An 18,234-nucleotide genomic window follows, 5' to 3' on the forward strand; every position below is an offset into this window, starting at 1 on the left:
AGTCAAAGGTCCCCATTGCATCGATCCGGTTACCGACTTTGGTTAGACTTGCGTAACCGCGTTCAATTAAGTACTATGTATAATAACAACTATGTTTACGACAGTTTATCTGATCGAGGTGGCATTTTTTAAACTCTTCAAGAGCAAGGCTATTTAAATACTTAAGTAATTGGTTACAACATATTTTGCGCCTTTTCTCAGAAGCCGTGAATGGGCAAACGTATGTGGAATATTTTTGTGTGTGGCTCTTATATCTATCGAACTATATTTATAAACTATATATATTAATACTGATAATAAAGGTTAAGACTTTGGTTTTTGTTTCTTTGAACGTGCTAGCCCCTGGAATTACCACTCAGATTTATAAAGTCTTTGCATTTTTTAGTCCTATCTATATATATATATCAAAGCGTAAGGTCACCGACTGACTGACTGATTCATCCGGAAATCCCAATTTCGATTTTCGGATGGACAATTGCCGATTACCACCTGAGGGGTTGCTACGGCGTCACCGGGGGAGTGGGGCGAGCGCGAGAGCTCGCAATGAGACGAGCCCCAGTACTCGACGACATAGGGGGGAAGAGGGAGACGTCGAACCGAGGGTGCCTCCTGCGAGAGCTCGGACCTCGGCTCGGTTCAACGTTAATCTGAGTGTTGGTGGACTTTTGGACTAATTATTGTTTAGTCCTAACGCCCCCGTGACCGTGGCATCAAGATGACTTCAGATATCGGGGCCCATGTCTTCGTCAGCGAAGACGCTGTGTTGGCTGTGTGTTTGTGTGTTGTTGGGACACATTGTCGGTAGTAATTTGATCGTCAGGGTTGTACAGGACATGCTTCGGTTGTCGCCGTCTAGGCTCGACGTCGGGCGCGGGGGTAAAAGTGGATGCTTCGACCACTAGAGTATTGGGGTGTCGGATTGCTTTCTCCAATTAGGACTTTGATAATTTTTCAATGTACTGGGCTATGATGGGACGAACCATGGGCTACCCGTGACCATGCGCATAAACTAATTCTGTAGGCATTGTAAGCTCTTGTAAGAGCTGTGAGGGCGATAGGCGAATACGACACTGGCGTGTTTTATCATGGGACGTATGCACGTTTTATACAAGGTTACCTTGTGACGGAGGGATAGTTTGCCTTTACGGCCAAAGGAAATCCCACGAGAAAGGCCTACAAACATGAAATTTGAAATGCAGGCTCCTTCTAGGATATGGGGGTGTTAGCTAAGAGTGGGGGATGAAATTTTCCGCTCAGTTTTTTTACTACAAACAAACCTGATTTTTTTAATTCTATTATATATTATTAAATATAATACATTACCTAAGTCCAACATCCCACTCTATAGCGACGTGGTGAGGCTCTATATGATACCCTCATTGCTAGAAAAGGGGAGACGTCTAAGAGCCTTGTATAGTAGATATAATAAGACTTTTAAATGACGAACTTACGTAGGTAAGTTAATAAAAACGAGCGATCATTATAAATAGCATATCGCACATATGAATCGATGCATAATATTTGCAATTCTGGGTGATCCATTTGTAGCTATATTTAATAGCATAAGAATTGTTAAACTAACAGAGAAATTATATCATTAGGTGTTTTCTTGAATTTCCTAGGCCTTTTGCGTTCTGTTTTTGCTTGACGACTTCTTTGGCCCAGTGGCTATAAGAGCTTCCGGATTCGACCCACGGCAGAGGCCATTTGGCAGTGTATAATTTTCATCCGTGGCTAGCAACTGACGAAGACGTGCCGCTAAGCGATTTAACGTTCAGGTACGATGTCGGGTGGAAACCGATTAGGGGTATAAATACCGTAACCCTAACAGGTTAGCCCGTTGCATCTTAGACCGGATCATAACTAACCAGCAGGTCAGTATAATTAAAAAAAAATATTACAGGAAAAAAATATCTTGTAGATGCTTTCGTGTCGTCGAGGATTTGTCCACCAATCCAAAAAAATGAACGTAACAAAATCCATTTTGTGATCTATCAGATATGTTATCTTATAGCAAAATCCTGTTAAAAGGTTTAAACTTATAAAGGAATGGATAAACGAAGAGCTTTTCTTTAGTTTAAGTGACAATGATGAAAAGAGCAATCTATGCGCTTCAAAAAGTAGTTAAAGGGTGTGATGGTGATAATGTTAACAAAAAGAATACCCGAATTGTGGGCATTAACTTAGGCCAGCGCCGCGTAATTATGTTTACGAAAGTACTTATAACCATCATCTCACTACAATGTAAAAAATAGTGACATAGGTGGATATTTATCAGAATTGCCTTTTATTGGCTTATTTGAATGAACGATGTTTTAATTCGATTTCCTTTGATGTTGTTCATTGCCTTAACTGGTAATTTTTTATTTTATAGAAATAAAAGACTGACCAAGCAGGTGGCCCATCTGATGGCAAGTGGAAAACCTTCCACTATAAACAGAGCAACACTTCGCAGGGCATGCAAGGAGCACGTCCTGCAACATGCCGCCCTGTGTCCATTTGAGGTTATGATGTTAAGCCTGGCGTGCCTGTCATTACACCGGCAACCACGCCCTTCATACAACATTGCAAGAAATTGCAAAAATAGAGCTCTGTCATTTGAATGCACAATGAAATCTTTTGTAATCTACAAAGTGGCTAGCCATTACGTACTGTGACAACCCTAGCTACTGGCTGCATATTGCTGACTTGCTATTTCCTAATTTATGTCACTATTAAATTGACGATCAGCAATATGTATATAATATATATAAAATCGATACATTTTGCCAAATCCAGTCAGTTCTTATTCTTCAGTCAAATTGCTGCCCAACTACGGACCTGGTTTCTGCCTGCCGGTTAGCTTTCAGCAAGGAGATTAAAGATTAGGTTACTCCGGCTCGAATAAACCCTTCATTAGGGTTCCGCGACTCGTATAACTCAAGTAAATAGTTAAGTGGTTAATGTGGACATTACAAGTTTATAAAATATATATATAATAAAGTGGTGCTAAGAACAATCGGTGTTTTTTTTATAAACACCCAACTTTCCGCTCTAACAGTACGCACGGAAGTTTTATGCACCCTTTTGTCCTTTGGAACACTCCAAAGGTTACTTTAATTTCAAAGAAAAGTGCAATTCTAAGCTAGATTATCGATACGAGATGAATCTAGAAATTATAAAAGACCTTAGTCATCATCCTTTCGATAAAAACAGTCATGGATTTGGAGTATTAGTATTTGATAAGACGGTGCTGCCACGAAAGTTGGAAGGATTGGCGACTAAAGCGACGCGGGGAAAAGAAGAAAGAAGAGAAGAAGAAAAAGATGGCGCGGGAAGCGACATCGGGCTTTTTGGATTATTTGGCGAGATTTTAATAGAGGAATGGGAAAAGGGAAATAAAGATATTAGTAAAAGAGTAATTATTTTAAGAGTTTAAAGTGGAAGTATATTGTTAGCGTAATCGACAAAAATATATGTTGGTGTATGATTTGAAATTGGTTTTTTATTTGGACTGGAGTTATTTTACAGGAGCTCTTTTATATGTTCGTCTGTTATTTGGAACCTGTGGTCTATCCAAAAAATTATATTTCAGTAAATATACTGACAGTGAAGCGGTGATAGCCAAGTGGGTAGGAGCTCCACTTCACTTTCGAGGATGCCGAGTCGACCTCGGCACAAAATCCCAGCACCTCAAACTTTTCTGTGTTATGTGCGTTTTAAGTAATTAAAATATCACTTGCTTCAACGGTGAAGGAAAACATCGTGAGGGAACCTGTTTGCCTGAGAGTTATAGATAATGTTCTAAAAAGTGTGTGGAGTCCACCAATCCGCACTGGGCCAGCGTGGTGGTCTATTGCCCTTTCTCATGGTGGGAGGAGACCCGTACCCTGTAGTGGGCCGGAAATGGGTTGATATGATGATGATGAAATAAACTGACATCATACATTGAGTAAACTAATAACAAGTACGCGTTTAAACTTTTATATTTATAATACTTATAATGTTTGTATAATATTTTGCACGGTCTATAATGGAAAAGAAAATTATTTGTTCAAGGAACAAAAGAAATTCAAGTTTAATCAGGTGGGTAGGAAAATTTCGCGATCATCTATTTATAATAATACTATAAGCCCGTGTGACTTGACCCGCGTTCAACTTCATGTTGCGTTCCTACCTTTTTTCCGCTCGTCCTCCTGCTGTCCTAAAGAAATGGGACTGAGAAAAACAAATAAGATTATATTTGAACTTATATATCCTAAGATGAACGCGTTAATTTAAGTGTTATTTACCTTCTTAAAAGCTATGTGACGTAACCAGATTTTATGGATCATACCTACTGGTAGTTACTAAGACTTTTTCATGAAGATGTAGAGACATACCTTTTCAGCTCTAAAATATTACTAACTAATATTCTCCAAAAAATTAACCATAGTTAGATAAAAAATTTCAAGGTTTGTTATATTATGTTTAAATTCGTCCAGTTACTGATTTATTATAGTCAAAGTCAAAGCCAAAGTCAAATATTTCTTAGATGGCACTTTTGATGCGTTGATTACGTACAAAATGTGTACATAGTAGTGAGTAGTGAGGGCGACTACACAAAACTAAAGCTACGAGGGTTCCAAACGCCCAGAATACGGAAGATTGATGGAGGTTCGGGTCTCTGCGGTATTCAATGGTGACTCCGCCCTGTAAATTGCGGCGTTGGTAGTTGCTGTCTGTGGATTGGCAGACGACATCCAGCTAGTCGTAAGGAGTCTCTGTCAACCGTTGGAAGTACACTGCGGGGGTGATAGCCCAGTGGTTAAAACTGCAGCTTCACTTTTGTAGGGCCGAGTTCGAATCCCAGCGTGCACCTCTAACATTACAAATACAATTTATTCAGCGCAATACATAATGTTACATTTACAATACTATATTTACATTAGTATTCATTTCTATGTTATTTGCGTTTTAAGTAAAATCTTTAAATCACCAACTTATTCTACTTAGGAATAATTTTAAAAAACGTGTTTGTACACGCGTTAGAAGTTATACTTCTTTGGCGTAACAAGATATTTTTTTACAACACTATAGAAAAAAGGTATTGTTTGAATTATTGAAAGTCAACTGTCAAACCATTTAAAAAAAAACTAAAATGTTGACTATACTTATTACTTCATTTTAGCTAACTTCATTGTGTCGGTTTTTTGAGACGGTGTGCGCGCGCATCGTAAAAATTTACTCTCACCATTTTTCCCTAACGCGCCAAAAGAAGTATAACTTCTTCATTCATGTGTACCTTGTCCCAAAGCCTCCAGAGTAAGCTATCCAGCCCGCACCAAAAGCAAGTGGCTTCAACGTTGAAGGAAAACATCGTGACACCTGCATATAAAGGGGGTTGGATTCCACCAATCTGCACTGAGCCAGTGTGGTGGACTAAAGCCAAAACCCTTCTCATTGCGGGAGGAGGCTCGTGTCCTGTAGAGGGCCGATAATGGGTTGATATGATGAAGAGTACGGAGGGGTGATAAATGAAGGGAGGCAGTGACGTGCATAGAGGGTATGAACAGGGTATGCAGATGATATAAAATGAAGAAAATCGAGTCATAAAAAACTTAAGGATAGGCATTTTAAGAGTTACAAAAAGCCTACGCTTAAGTATTAATACCTCGTACTGGACGCTTTCTCCATTTTATATCATCTTTATACCCTGTGCATACCCTCTATGCACGCCACTGCAGTGAGGAAAGAGGGGCGATAAAGTAGGTGTTTATAAAGTGGTCCGACTCGCCTCGGTCTACCCCCCATATTACTCGGCTAATTACTGTTATCAATCGCTAGTATCACTTAATTCGCGGCGTAAAAACAGTGTCTCGCTGAGTTTCGGTTACCTACCGTCTAGTAATAACGACCTTTAGGCGTTGCGCAAACAGAGACACTTTAGTCCTTTTGTCCCGGTTCATAGAAACTATATTTTATGACGACCTCCTTGGCGCAGCGATAAGCGCTGTGGTTTAAGTGGAAAGTCCTGGGTTCCATCCCCGGCGAGAGCAGTTTGAGAATTTATGACTTCTGAACTTTCCCTGGTCTGGTTTGGTGGCAGGTTTCCCTAAATTTTTTACTTGAATATACTTTACATCATTACAGACAATTTGCCGGTACGATGTCGCGTAGAAAGGTTCTTTATGCGTTAATATAACAATACCCCTAGAAGGTTAGCCCTTTCTTACACTGCATCAGTGCTCACCATCATGTGATATAGCAGTCAAGGGCTAACTTATAATGGAATAAAAAAAAGAAAAAGTATCTTTGAATATTTCATTTACCAATCAATATCTAGTCTATCTATCTATCTAATCTATCTAGTAATATCTAATTAATCAATATCTAGTCAACCACTACCCGCATTCACACATTGGTGTTCGGTTGCTTGTACATATAAATACGAATCGCAAAAAGAATTCGATGTAAGGAACCAGAAGTTAAATCTTGCCCGTGTCGGTCACCTGCAACATTTTCCGGTAATCCACCAAATGCTGGAACGACATCCCACCGCCTTTTAGAAATGCCAAATCAAAGTTTTGCTTTAAGAAATTATATCGCTATTATCTACTGAACATTCAAAAATCTAATGTGGCACTATCTTACAATAGTAACTACTAAAAAAACTAAAAATTATTATCTGACTAACATACTTTTCCATTACTACTTAAACAAAAATGAATTTTCATCTCCTTTCCATAATGAAGTTTACTTTCTTTTATCAAGTTCATATATATTTTTTTTTTTATGTGATTTCATAACCGGACTTCCCTCAACTAAATAGGTACTGACAGAATACCAGCGTTGTGGGTACATGAGTATCCGGAACATTAAGCTGAGTCAGAACCTTTTTATTGGCACGACACAAATCTTAGACTTAAGCTATTATTAAATAAGTACTACCTAAATGTTTAAGTTACTCCGTATGTAAGTCTGTTTGTGTTGTTCTGATAAATAAACAAATTCTATTCTATTCTATTCTATTCTAATCTTCTTTACTGGCAGCAGTCTACGTTCTGGTAGCGGGGTAACTTTTCACTGGCAGTTACATGAAGCCCGAATAAGGGTAAATTACTGCTAAACCTCTTTTTCTGTTTCTGGACCAGTCACCGTACTTGGTTGCCCTGAACCGTCACAGACACAGAGTCTTAAATATTAAAAGAAATTTTCATGCAACTGTACAAGACATTTGTTATTCTTTAAGTGGTTGTCCAACTAGTGAAGGGCGGCCGTCATAATTTTAATATTTCGCCTTGTATCTCTTCAGACTAAACAACTAGGTGGTACACGTGATACAGGATACACAGGACACAGTATTCATAGTAAGACTGATGAGCATAAAGCAACGCACCTATAATGGACCCAGCAACCTTTGTGATGTAGCTCCGTGACGATAGCAAAAAGTGTCTACGCATGCGCATCCCCTTAGATATTTAAGGTACAGTCAGATCCGACGCTCTGTACTAATGGTGTTTGTTTTATTAGCACCACGTTATTATTGTAGTTATAACCGACAGTCCTTCATGCAGAGTACGCATGGAGGCCAAGGAAACACCGATACACAAACAGCAAGACAAAACCAGAAGCAGAACAACGCACGTCACCGAAGCATTACTTTCTGAAGCACTCGACCTGCTGCCCGATTCAATAACTTTTTCAAAAAGTTGTTTTCGTACAACACGCATAATTAGACGCAGATGGTAACCCATCGCAGGTTTGTATGCAGACGACGGAATAAATATTATGTAAATTAAGCTTAATTTGCTATACTCCGCGAAAAGCAGGAGAATCTGTATGGTTTTATTTATAATTTCTTCAATCTTTATACTCCACGCCAAACAGATCTGATCTGATCTCTCTACTGATTGTTGATTTAACATTTATCATAATTCAATGTAAACAATGTAAAGTCAACATCTCCCGAGGATGCTCCGGTTTCGGAACTTAATTATTATATATTCCCAAATTGCTCTTGACGGTAACAGAACCCGGGACATCCTCCTCTTAAATTGACGGCGCTCGCCGTTACCATTGTCAAAATTTATTTTAATTCTATGAAACTCAATATACACTATATAACTAAATATCAGTTCCAGTTATCATAAATATTGTTGATGTCATGTATATTGCTAATCAAATAATATTAGATTAATATGATTTCTCTGTAAGTGAATATGTAAAAAAAAATATTCTAAAAGATAAATAAATGATTATTTAACCTCATAAATGTGTGTAAAGAAATACGGCTAGGGCAGAATATTTTAATGCAAAACTATTCATGCCAACTGTACCTTCCTACCATTAGATACTAGTTTAATGCTTTTATTTAAAGAAATGTAGGTTTACCGAATTCTTGTAGTGCTATCAACTGTTATGTACCTACAACATATTTTGTAGAAATTGTGAGTTTACGCAATTTTTTTTTTGAAATGTTTAGATTACAATAAAATAGTATGACCAATAATTGTAAAACCTCTTCCAACTTCTTCAACAACAGTTTGGACAATGAGTGAGAGGGCAACGTTCAACAATTGATTTTAACCTACAAACGAACGAAAACGGTATAATGGTAGTGATAACCCTCAACCATTGAGCTATCGGGGCTAAATAGCGCGTGAAAATAAAAAATCCAAATTCATTTATTTCAATTAGGCCTAGTTTATAAGCACTTTTGAAACGTCAAGTCAGTCTGTTTGTAGTGACTCTACCACCGGTAGGTGTTACCGAAAAGTTGCTTTAAGCGCAAAGCTATATACGCTTATTATGAAAATAAAGCTTAACTTGCTGTACTCCGCGTAAAGCAGGAGAATCCACCACCACTGTGACTCTACCACCGGTTTGGAAGGCAGATTCCACTAAGAAGAGCCGACAAGAAACTCAGCAGATTGCTCTTTTCAAACATAATTTTATAATTTAACAATCTTTAGAATTTCTCTGTTTTGTGAGAGATGCGAGCTTCCTGCTTCCAAGCAGCCTTGTCGTGTAATTCATCAATCGTGTAAAAACCACGATTGGTTAAATGTGTTTTCATATATTGTTTTGTGATGAACACTCATTATCATCATTTGGTACCCTTTGCCAGCCCACTACTGGGCACAGGTATGAGAAGGGTGTAGGATTAGTCCACCACGCTTGTCAGTTGTGGAACACTCTCAAGAAATAAGGTTTCCATTCGATGTTTCCATTAACGTCAAAGTAAACATAAATCAGGAAAGTGAGAGCTGTGTTCCTGGGAACGAAATGGTTTCATCCGAAAGGTGACTGAAGTACTAACCACTAGGCTATCGCCGCTTTTATTACCGCACATTCATAAATCGCCTTATTTATTATCATCCGCTTATCACTAACAACTTCCTTTATTAACGCGACGCAGCGTTACTCTGGCTTCACAATATATTGCTGTAAGTCGTTTCAAATTATACTTGAGCGCGCACGAGCCGCAGAAGAAGCGAAAGGCGCAACAGCCGAAGGCAAGGCAATAGACAGTCGCAATAAATTATTAAATATTGGCTGACTTTTGTACGAGCGTGGGTCAAGTAACACAACAACAGTTGGTTTGGGCTCTTTAGTTCGAAAGCCTGTTAAGTTATTATTTTATTTACGTGAGAAATCAGTTAAGTTATTATTTTATACTTTCTGCACCCTCGCAGTTTAGGTTAAAAAGTATAGAACGGTGGTTTGATTGTAGCTTTCCATAGTTAGTAACATACTTTTATTTTTATTTATTTCATTAGATATACCAACGACACTGTAATTTAAATAGTAAATAAGTATTAATTTAAATTGTAGTTTATAGTCCGAGTACAGTTATAACATCCAATAAACATGTAAAAATAAGAAAAATAAAAAGAAAGCAAATGATAAAAAATTTGTCTGTTTAATTTCCTTGAAGCTAAATAAACAAGATTTATATTCATCAAGATACAGAATAAGTAGGCCTGTTGAATGTGCTTTGAACTACAAGGTAGATATAATATAAGCTATTTGCTTTAATGTGACATTATTATAGATTTTTTTTATCTGAATCTTAGTGATATAAAATTAAAAATATTTTATTTTTGTCCGTTTTTGTTACTGAATTCTTAGACAACCAGATAACTTATAAGTTAGTGTAGAGAACAAAAGTGTTGGTAGGTTAAATTTAAGTAAGAGCTTTAGCAGTTGGCAAATCATTGTGCTTTTCGGAGATGGGGATCTTACTGATCATATAAGAGATCTGAAAATTTAAGAAAAATTTAAAAAGAAAGTGGAATGTAACAATATTAATATTCTAATCTTGTAGTGCAGTTTAGATAAAACGTAAGCTTATAGTAAAATCCTATTATAATATTAAGGATTACATGTATGATAAAAAAGCTTGAGTATGAATTGCACTAACTTCATAGCTAAACATTAAGTTGACTGTGTGAAGCCCACATTAGTCAGGTTTTTTTGTTATCACAATGATAACAAAACCAAGCTATTACTTTTTTGGTTTTTCTAGAACTCCTACAATATGAGAAGGTTCTTGTTTCTTTCTTGCCTCTTGACGTACATGTCTGCTGAGAACTCGACAAAGAACCACACATCTAACGCAACGGCGGAAGTCTTTGCGGAGGAAGACACGCAGGCAAACGTCATATATCTGCTCGGCCAAGGTATCCAGAAGGAGATCCAAGCTGTCAAGCAACCTATTGACGAGGCGATTATTAACTTTGGGTCTAGTACATGTGAGTAGATATATTTATGTTACAGTGTCAAGGAATAAGTTGAGTTTAAGTACCTACACCTCAGGTCATGAAATATTGAATGACTTACTTAATTAACTATAATGATTTCACCTACGGAAAAAGAAAACCTATTTCATGTCTTATTATTTTTTGACTTCCATGGACCAAAATATTCTCATCAGATCCTTAAAATTTAAAAGAGGTCCTAGCGAAACCAGGTTCTGATTCCGCGACACAAAATAATCAAAATTTACAATAATAAACGCGTTGAAAATTGAAATATGTTCATTATTAAATAAGAAAGGTTTAGACCGTAGCTCACCACGCTGAACCAGATGGGTTGGTAGTTCACACGTCCTTGATAACATAAGGAATAACCTGAGAGTTCTCCATAATATTCTGAATAATACCTATACTTACATTATTCTTAATATTATGCTTTATTAATTTTACCTTAATATTTGGACGTCAATGTGAACGACAGATTATGCGTGAGACACAAAATGTTAGTTCTATATACTAGATGTTCAAATATTGTGTTAAGTGTTTAATTCCTACCATGTTTTTTTCCAAATAACTTGAATTTGAATTCTCAAGGCTTCTTTATATCCATTTTTATGTTATATTTGCTTAAATTATAACTCCGGTGATCGAACTCAGACATCCGAAATGGAGGTTGAAGCTCTAAGCACTAGGCTATCTTTGCACCGCTATTTTTATGTGACTCCTCAAAAATAAATAAATTAATGTAGATTCCACCACACAGATGCTTTGTGAGATAATCAGAGCTTATAGCAAATTGTATATCAAGGACTTTCGCAAAGTCTGTCCATTATTAAAAAAGCCTTTTGTACATTTTGTGACATATATTTGGAACAGGTGCTCACGTGCAGAAATTATTCGGAATGTCGTATGACCAAATGAAGGGAGAGAAAGCCCCCAATATGGACAACCTCGCCTTGGTTTATAAGACTAAGTGAGTTACACAACTGCTATTCATTTGCCTATCATCTTCATCATTTTAAAAATACTCGAAAAAGTATTTCGTAGAGATTTCGTTGAGATTTATAAAAGTGTTAAATATTTTACGCTTTTGCGCCGCTTGTGTGTAGTGACTGCCTGTATGACTTCCTATGACTCTCTTGATGACGTCTGTCCACCAAATCCCTAAAATTGAACCCCGGAAACTGTGAAGCAAAACTTTTCGAACCCTGGCCATCTGAGCTGGATTGGGCGACTTATTTCTTTATCGAAATTACCTACGTACCTATCTGTTTTATTATGTGGGTGTCATCGTCATCGTAAACAGCTAATTATTATTAATAATAACCAATTAATAAACATTATTATTAATAATAATAATAATTTACGAACAATCGTAAGTCTAAACAATATAAAAGGTTTCTTATTATATAGGATAAGGCATCCATGACACCTTAAAAAAATTCTACAAGCTTCTGAAGCTAAACTGACCTTGTATTTCAGCTTCAGTGCCCTCACCTCTTAGGGTTTTTGATCATTTTTAGCTTAAACATTATACATGCAGTTTGATTACTTAATAATAATAGGAAGATTATGTTTGAACCATGCCCACCGCTCTAGATTAAGCTATTCTAACAATGAAGAGTGTAGATGCATAATCAGCATCTTGTATCATATGGATTATACAAACCTCCAAATCGGGAACACGTGTTTCATTTTATTCCTTTTTCTTTTAATTTATAAGTGAAGTATAGTTAATTGAGTTTTCAAAACGTTCCCGAAACCAAAAGTCGATACTAACTGATAGATAGATATAACATATTGATTGTTCTTCTCTGGAAAAAAAAAATATAAATGCGTGTGTCTGTTGTATGCGTGTGTGATTCAGTGAAGAGAGGGTATGTATGACTATTTTAACTCATGAGAATGGAGGTGTGTAAAGAGTACTTTGAAAATAAAATTACATAAAAAAAATATTTTTTTCAGAAAACAAATTATTATTTTAATAAATGTTGTGTTAATTGTGATCTTTTACTACGGTGTGTATTCTGCGTTCATTATGATGGGCTGTATGAATAAGTTCTGTTGTTTTAGTAAGACACTTAATATAAACAATTTTCTTACTTAACTTTACAACTTTGAAAAGCAAAGATGTCGCAAACAAAATTAACGGCCTAATGCTGGTCACATGCCTCACCTTTCATGTAAGTTAGGTTGGACTTTGATGGGCTCAAAGGATTATTAAAGATTGTGACCTGCAGGTTTTTCACCACAATAATGAACATCACGACAGCGGCGGAGGGCCTGCGCCGCTTGCGCCAGCTCGACCAGGACAGGCGACTCATCCTGTTCCTGCACGGCTTCACTGACGACCCCACAAAGGAGGTCTTCGCTAACTTGACCAACTCTTTCTTCGCCACAGGTAATCGATCATCCATTATCATTACATTGAATTTGAGAAAAACTTTCCAAATGGGCCCTTGACTGCAAACTCACCTGGTGATAAGTTATTATGCCGTCTAAGATGGTAGCGGGCTAACTTGTTAGGGTGTATGGTAGTCATACCATATCGGTACCCGGTATCGGAAATCGGTACCATACATATTTTTTTAGACATTATGGTGAACATTAATTCTTTTTATTTAGTGATTTTTGAAACTTTATTTATAATTATTATCAATATAGATAAAAACACAATATCAGAAAGATCATATAGTCATGATTGATCTTAGACCAGGCTTCTTAGACCAGGGCGCGTTTGGAACCATCGTAGCTTTAGTTTTAGGTTGATGAATTTAGTTATCGCCATCAAATCACGTCTATATCATATTTTACATGTAATTTACGCATAAAAAGTGCCATCTATGTGGCCTATTTGAATAAAGAAATATTTGACTTTGACATTAATTGCATGAAACCTGGCTCCAGCAGTCTGGTCTGTGCGACTGGGGTGATCATGCTGATGGCATTGCAACCTCTTGCTCCACAGAACAAGTGAGTCTGATTGCGTTGGACGCCAGTCCACACATCCGCTGGCTGTACTACCGGTCTAGCGCCGTCGTGCACTTCATAGGACAGAAGTTGGGACAGTTCTTGGCTGATGTTCTTCAACGTGAGTGTCGTACAACTTTTATCTCAATCAACAACCTGTAAGAGTTAACCAGTATATCTCCACAATGGATGTCCCGGAGCTATCATACTGAGCTGCCGAAACGGTCGAGTAGTTTTAGAGCTCTTTCTGACAGAGCTCGTCCGGGGAAGTACTATATGCTTATTTCTGCTGCTAAGCAGCTTTGATGTGCTTCGCTTTGAAAGACGTTGCTCCTGGTGCAAAAACAGGCACATGAGGCCTAAAAACTCTAAAACCCACAGGGTAAGGCTTTGACTTGTAACATTTCAGGAGTTATGTGCATTTTTAATTTAATCAATTAAAGTATCACCTGCTTCAACGATGAAGGTTTTCATCGTGAGGATGCCTGCATGCTTAAGAGTTCTCAATACCGATTTCAAAAGTGTCTAAAGTCTACCAACCCGCAAATGGCCAGATTGGTGGACTAAGATCCCGGCTAAGTTTGTCGTGGGCTCTTCATAGACCAGGGCACATTTAGAACTTTCCGAAGTTTAGAATAGAATAGAATAGAATTACTTTATTTGCTAGAATATGGTACATGTTTTTGATGTTACAATAATTATTTGTCACTCCTAAGCACTCAACTATATATATAATATACAAAAATTCAAATGATTATAAACGAAATGATCATACAAAACTAGGGCCACGTGCACGTGCACTCGTGGATTTTAAATATACTTCAAATCCAATGAATAATAAAAAAGAAACTAATAATAAAAAGAAAATAGTTATCACAATTAATTTATATACGTGCATGTTAAATTATAAAGTACAAAATAATATATCATAATATTGTCAGCCTTAGTCCAAATTTTCAATGCCAGTAATTAAGTTAATTTAGTTTTAAGTTAACGAAGGTAGTTATAACAATCATTTCAAAATTATGATAACATATACATATTACCAGTTTTCAGAGACATCTCCAAGATATCAATCTTGGAGATTTTAAATGATAATGTGAGATAGTGATAACGAAAAAAAAATTACAACCGGCTAAGTTTGTTGTGGGCTTCTTCTTAGACCAGGGCGCGTTTGGAACCCTCGTAGCTTTGGTTTAAGTTGACAAATTTATTTATCGCCATCAACTCACTCCTATGTCATATTTTACATGTAATGTACGCATCAAAAGTGTCATCTATGTGCCTATTTGAATAAAGAAGACTTTGACTTTATATGTACGGACTCTTCATAAATGCCTGTGATAGGTCTACAAGCAGTAAACATTTTTGAATTGCCAATTGAATTTGCCTGAACCCTTCTCATCCTGAGACCTGTGGCCTGTAGCGAGCCGGTAATGGGTTACTAATTTTGAGGCTTAACACCTACTAGGGCGGTATTTTGTAAGATGTGTTCCTTGTGTTGCTCACTTACAGAGGGACAAGACCCGGCCCACATCCACATAATCGGCCACAGCCTGGGTGCACACATAGCTGGCAGCACTGGCAAAGCGTTTCTTGCTGCCAGCGGTCGGCTGCTGGGCCGCATCAGCGCGCTGGACCCCGCTGGACCCTGCTTCAGCCACGTGCACCCCGACATGCGGCTTAAGCACACGGACGCAGCGTACGTGGACGTCATACACACGGACGGCGGAGTTTATGGATTGAAGGATGCTATTGGTTAGTCATCAACATCATCAATCTTTTTTTTTCCCCTTACAGGAGGGGAAATCCTCATGGACACCGGAAGAGCTAGTAATTGCAACAAGTTACAGATTCAAGGCAATTATTTTAGGGTTAAAGTGGTTAACCTTTGGAATGAGCTACAGAGGGAAATAAGAAACTAAAAATGTTTAAATCGCCCGTAAAAGGCTATTTTCTATTTGTATCTTCATATATATATATTTCTTGTGTGCGTGTGTCATTGAACTCCTCCTAGACGGCTGGACCGATTTAAATGAATTTTTGCTAAACGTTTCACCCTTGCACCCTGGATGGTTTAGATTCACAAATTAGCCAGACAGATGGCGCTGGGGTCCGCTAGCATTTATATATATACATACATACTCATATATATGATTGATCTCTATATTATGTAGTATTAGTAAGTAGAGTACATGTAGTGAATATCAATTATTTATATTTAAATTGAATTTTGCACCATCCCGTTTTCCGTACCAAACATGTTTCATCAACCAAAGGTTGGCTGGAGGAGATCGCTTCGCTTTAAAGCTTAATTTTCATAATACAACGTCGTAACTGAAAAATTTACGCTGATGGTTCGGGAAAAGTACCCGATTGTTCCGTGCAGCTGCGTCCAATGTGCAGATAGCTTTAATGGTATCCAACCTCCGATAGAAGACGACATTGCAAGAAGAAGATTAGTAGGTACAGAATAACCGTTAGAATCATGTTATAAAAGCGAATACTCAACTCCAAAAAGGACTTTTGCACCTTTCGCAGACGATACTGTATCATTTCATAGAAGCAGACGTTACTTTGCGGAAATCCATGATATACATCGCGAAAAGCAGGAGAATCTGTATGGTGTTATTTATAATTTATTCAATCCTTATACTCCACAACAAACAGATCTTCGGCAATGTTCCCTCTACCCATGTTTCGCCCCGAAATCGGAGCATCCTCATGAGAAGTTTACTTTTCAATTAATAGTTGTTAAGTGACAAATTCCTATATACCTTTCCTACACCGATTCTTTTCGAAGCGTAGCAAATTAAGCTTAATTTTCATAATATATAAGGTGTGAATATCTCTGGCAGGTCACAAGGACTACTACCCCAACAGTGGGTCGATGCAACCCAAATGTGTTCTGCAGTCGTGCTCGCACAGCCGCTCCTGGATCCTATTTGGGGAGTCTGTGATATTCCCCAAGGCGTTCCCTGCGGTGCAGTGCGACGACTGGGAAGCGTTTAAGAACGGAATATGCGGCCCAAATGTCAGGTACGTGCAATACACGGCTAAGTTTGTGGTAGGCTTCTTACAGAGGCACTGACTGGCTGAATTCTGTTATAGAGCTCGCCCGGGGAAGTACCTCAATGCTCGGCTTATTGTTGCAATGCTGTGTTCCGGTCGGACGGGCGTGGGTGCCAGTTTAATTACTGGCATGTGCCTTAGCACGTTAATGGACGCAGGGCGGCGCGCTGAAGGTCATGTTTCTTAAATGGCGAATTGCTACTCTGATTATGGACAATGCTTTTCCACTTACCATTAGGTGGACCGTCAATTATAACTAAAAATAGGTCATAGGCGGTCGGGTGAGTCGACATGGTAGGTTAAGTTATATTTAGTAAAACAGCATTATAAAGGCTACTTATTAGAATTTATATACCGACGTTACTTTATTTATAAAGGATAAGCAGTAATTATTCTTTATTTTTAGTTACTCCTATTAAATACACAGTAGATTAAATTATACAGATTGAAACGAGAACAAAAAAAAAAGAAAACTAAAACAAAAAACATAAATTATAACAAGTCATTTATGACTTGTTATAATGTATCGAATATTTTTTTATATGAACAAAATAAACCTACCCGACTACTTCGCAACTCGATAAGACGTATCAAACTTATGCGGTGGCATAAGCGAAGTAACAAATAACCGCGTGATAAACTTTATTTTTATTTTTAAAGCAACCAACAAAATTGGTAGATATGATGAATGAATCATGAATACATAATTAATCTTAAAACTAAAGGGTCTTAAAGTCAAAGTCGAGTCAATGTTAAAAATATCAAATCAAGTACACTTTATTGTACACCCAAAACAAAGCAATAAAAAAAAACACAATTGAAAGAAACAGTAAAAAGGTAAAATAGGCAGCCTTATAGTAAATGAAGTTAAGCGGCACGTCTTTATCGGTAGGATGGTAACTATATACGGCCAAAGCCTACCAGACCAGACCAGAAAATAAATCAGTAATTATTAATTCCCAAATTGCCCCTTTCAGGAATCGAATCAAGGAACTCCTACTTAAATTCGTCAGGGAGATCGTTAAAAATCTGATCTATAAAAATCACACTTGCCCCCGCTAGAAGCTGGGTACGCCCGTGCCTAGACCTCTTCATTAGGACGTGATATTTTTAATTTCAGTTACATGGGCTACGCGTCGGAACCTGACGGGAGAAACGGCCGCTACTTCCTGCAAACCAACGAAGACTATCCGTACGGATTAGGCCTTGATGGCATTAAGTACAGGAACACAGATAGCATGTTTCAGAGTATAGGAAACTTTTTTGGGTGACATTATAGTTGAAGCAAGTAAAATACGTATTAAAATTAAAATCTTTTAATTAAACCTAACTAACCTTGTTATTATTTGTGATAGAAGTGAAACATCTTTACTCCGATTGCCATGTTCAGTTCACATTAATCTACCGCTGTGAAAAAAGCAATGACGATTTATTGCTTTGGTAAAACAAACAAATCTATACCTACCGAGGGAAT

The 18,234-nt window shown here is 37.5% G+C and overlaps 1 protein-coding gene across 1 annotated transcript; it reads left to right on the plus strand.

Moving 5' to 3' along the window:
• Window positions 1–3,142: 3,142 nt before the first annotated feature.
• Window positions 3,143–18,031, plus strand: LOC120625128 (pancreatic triacylglycerol lipase-like). The gene is made up of 8 exons (XM_039892112.1): window positions 3,143–3,397; window positions 10,490–10,715; window positions 11,595–11,691; window positions 12,959–13,119; window positions 13,687–13,809; window positions 15,204–15,446; window positions 16,547–16,727; window positions 17,881–18,031. The coding sequence occupies exons 1-8, from the start codon at window positions 3,143–3,145 to the stop codon at window positions 18,029–18,031; spliced, it is 1,437 nt and encodes a 478-aa protein (XP_039748046.1).
• Window positions 18,032–18,234: the final 203 nt, after the last annotated feature.

Source organism: Pararge aegeria, chromosome 1 (assembly GCF_905163445.1).
Source record: "Pararge aegeria chromosome 1, ilParAegt1.1, whole genome shotgun sequence".
NCBI classification, from domain to species: domain Eukaryota; kingdom Metazoa; phylum Arthropoda; class Insecta; order Lepidoptera; family Nymphalidae; genus Pararge; species Pararge aegeria.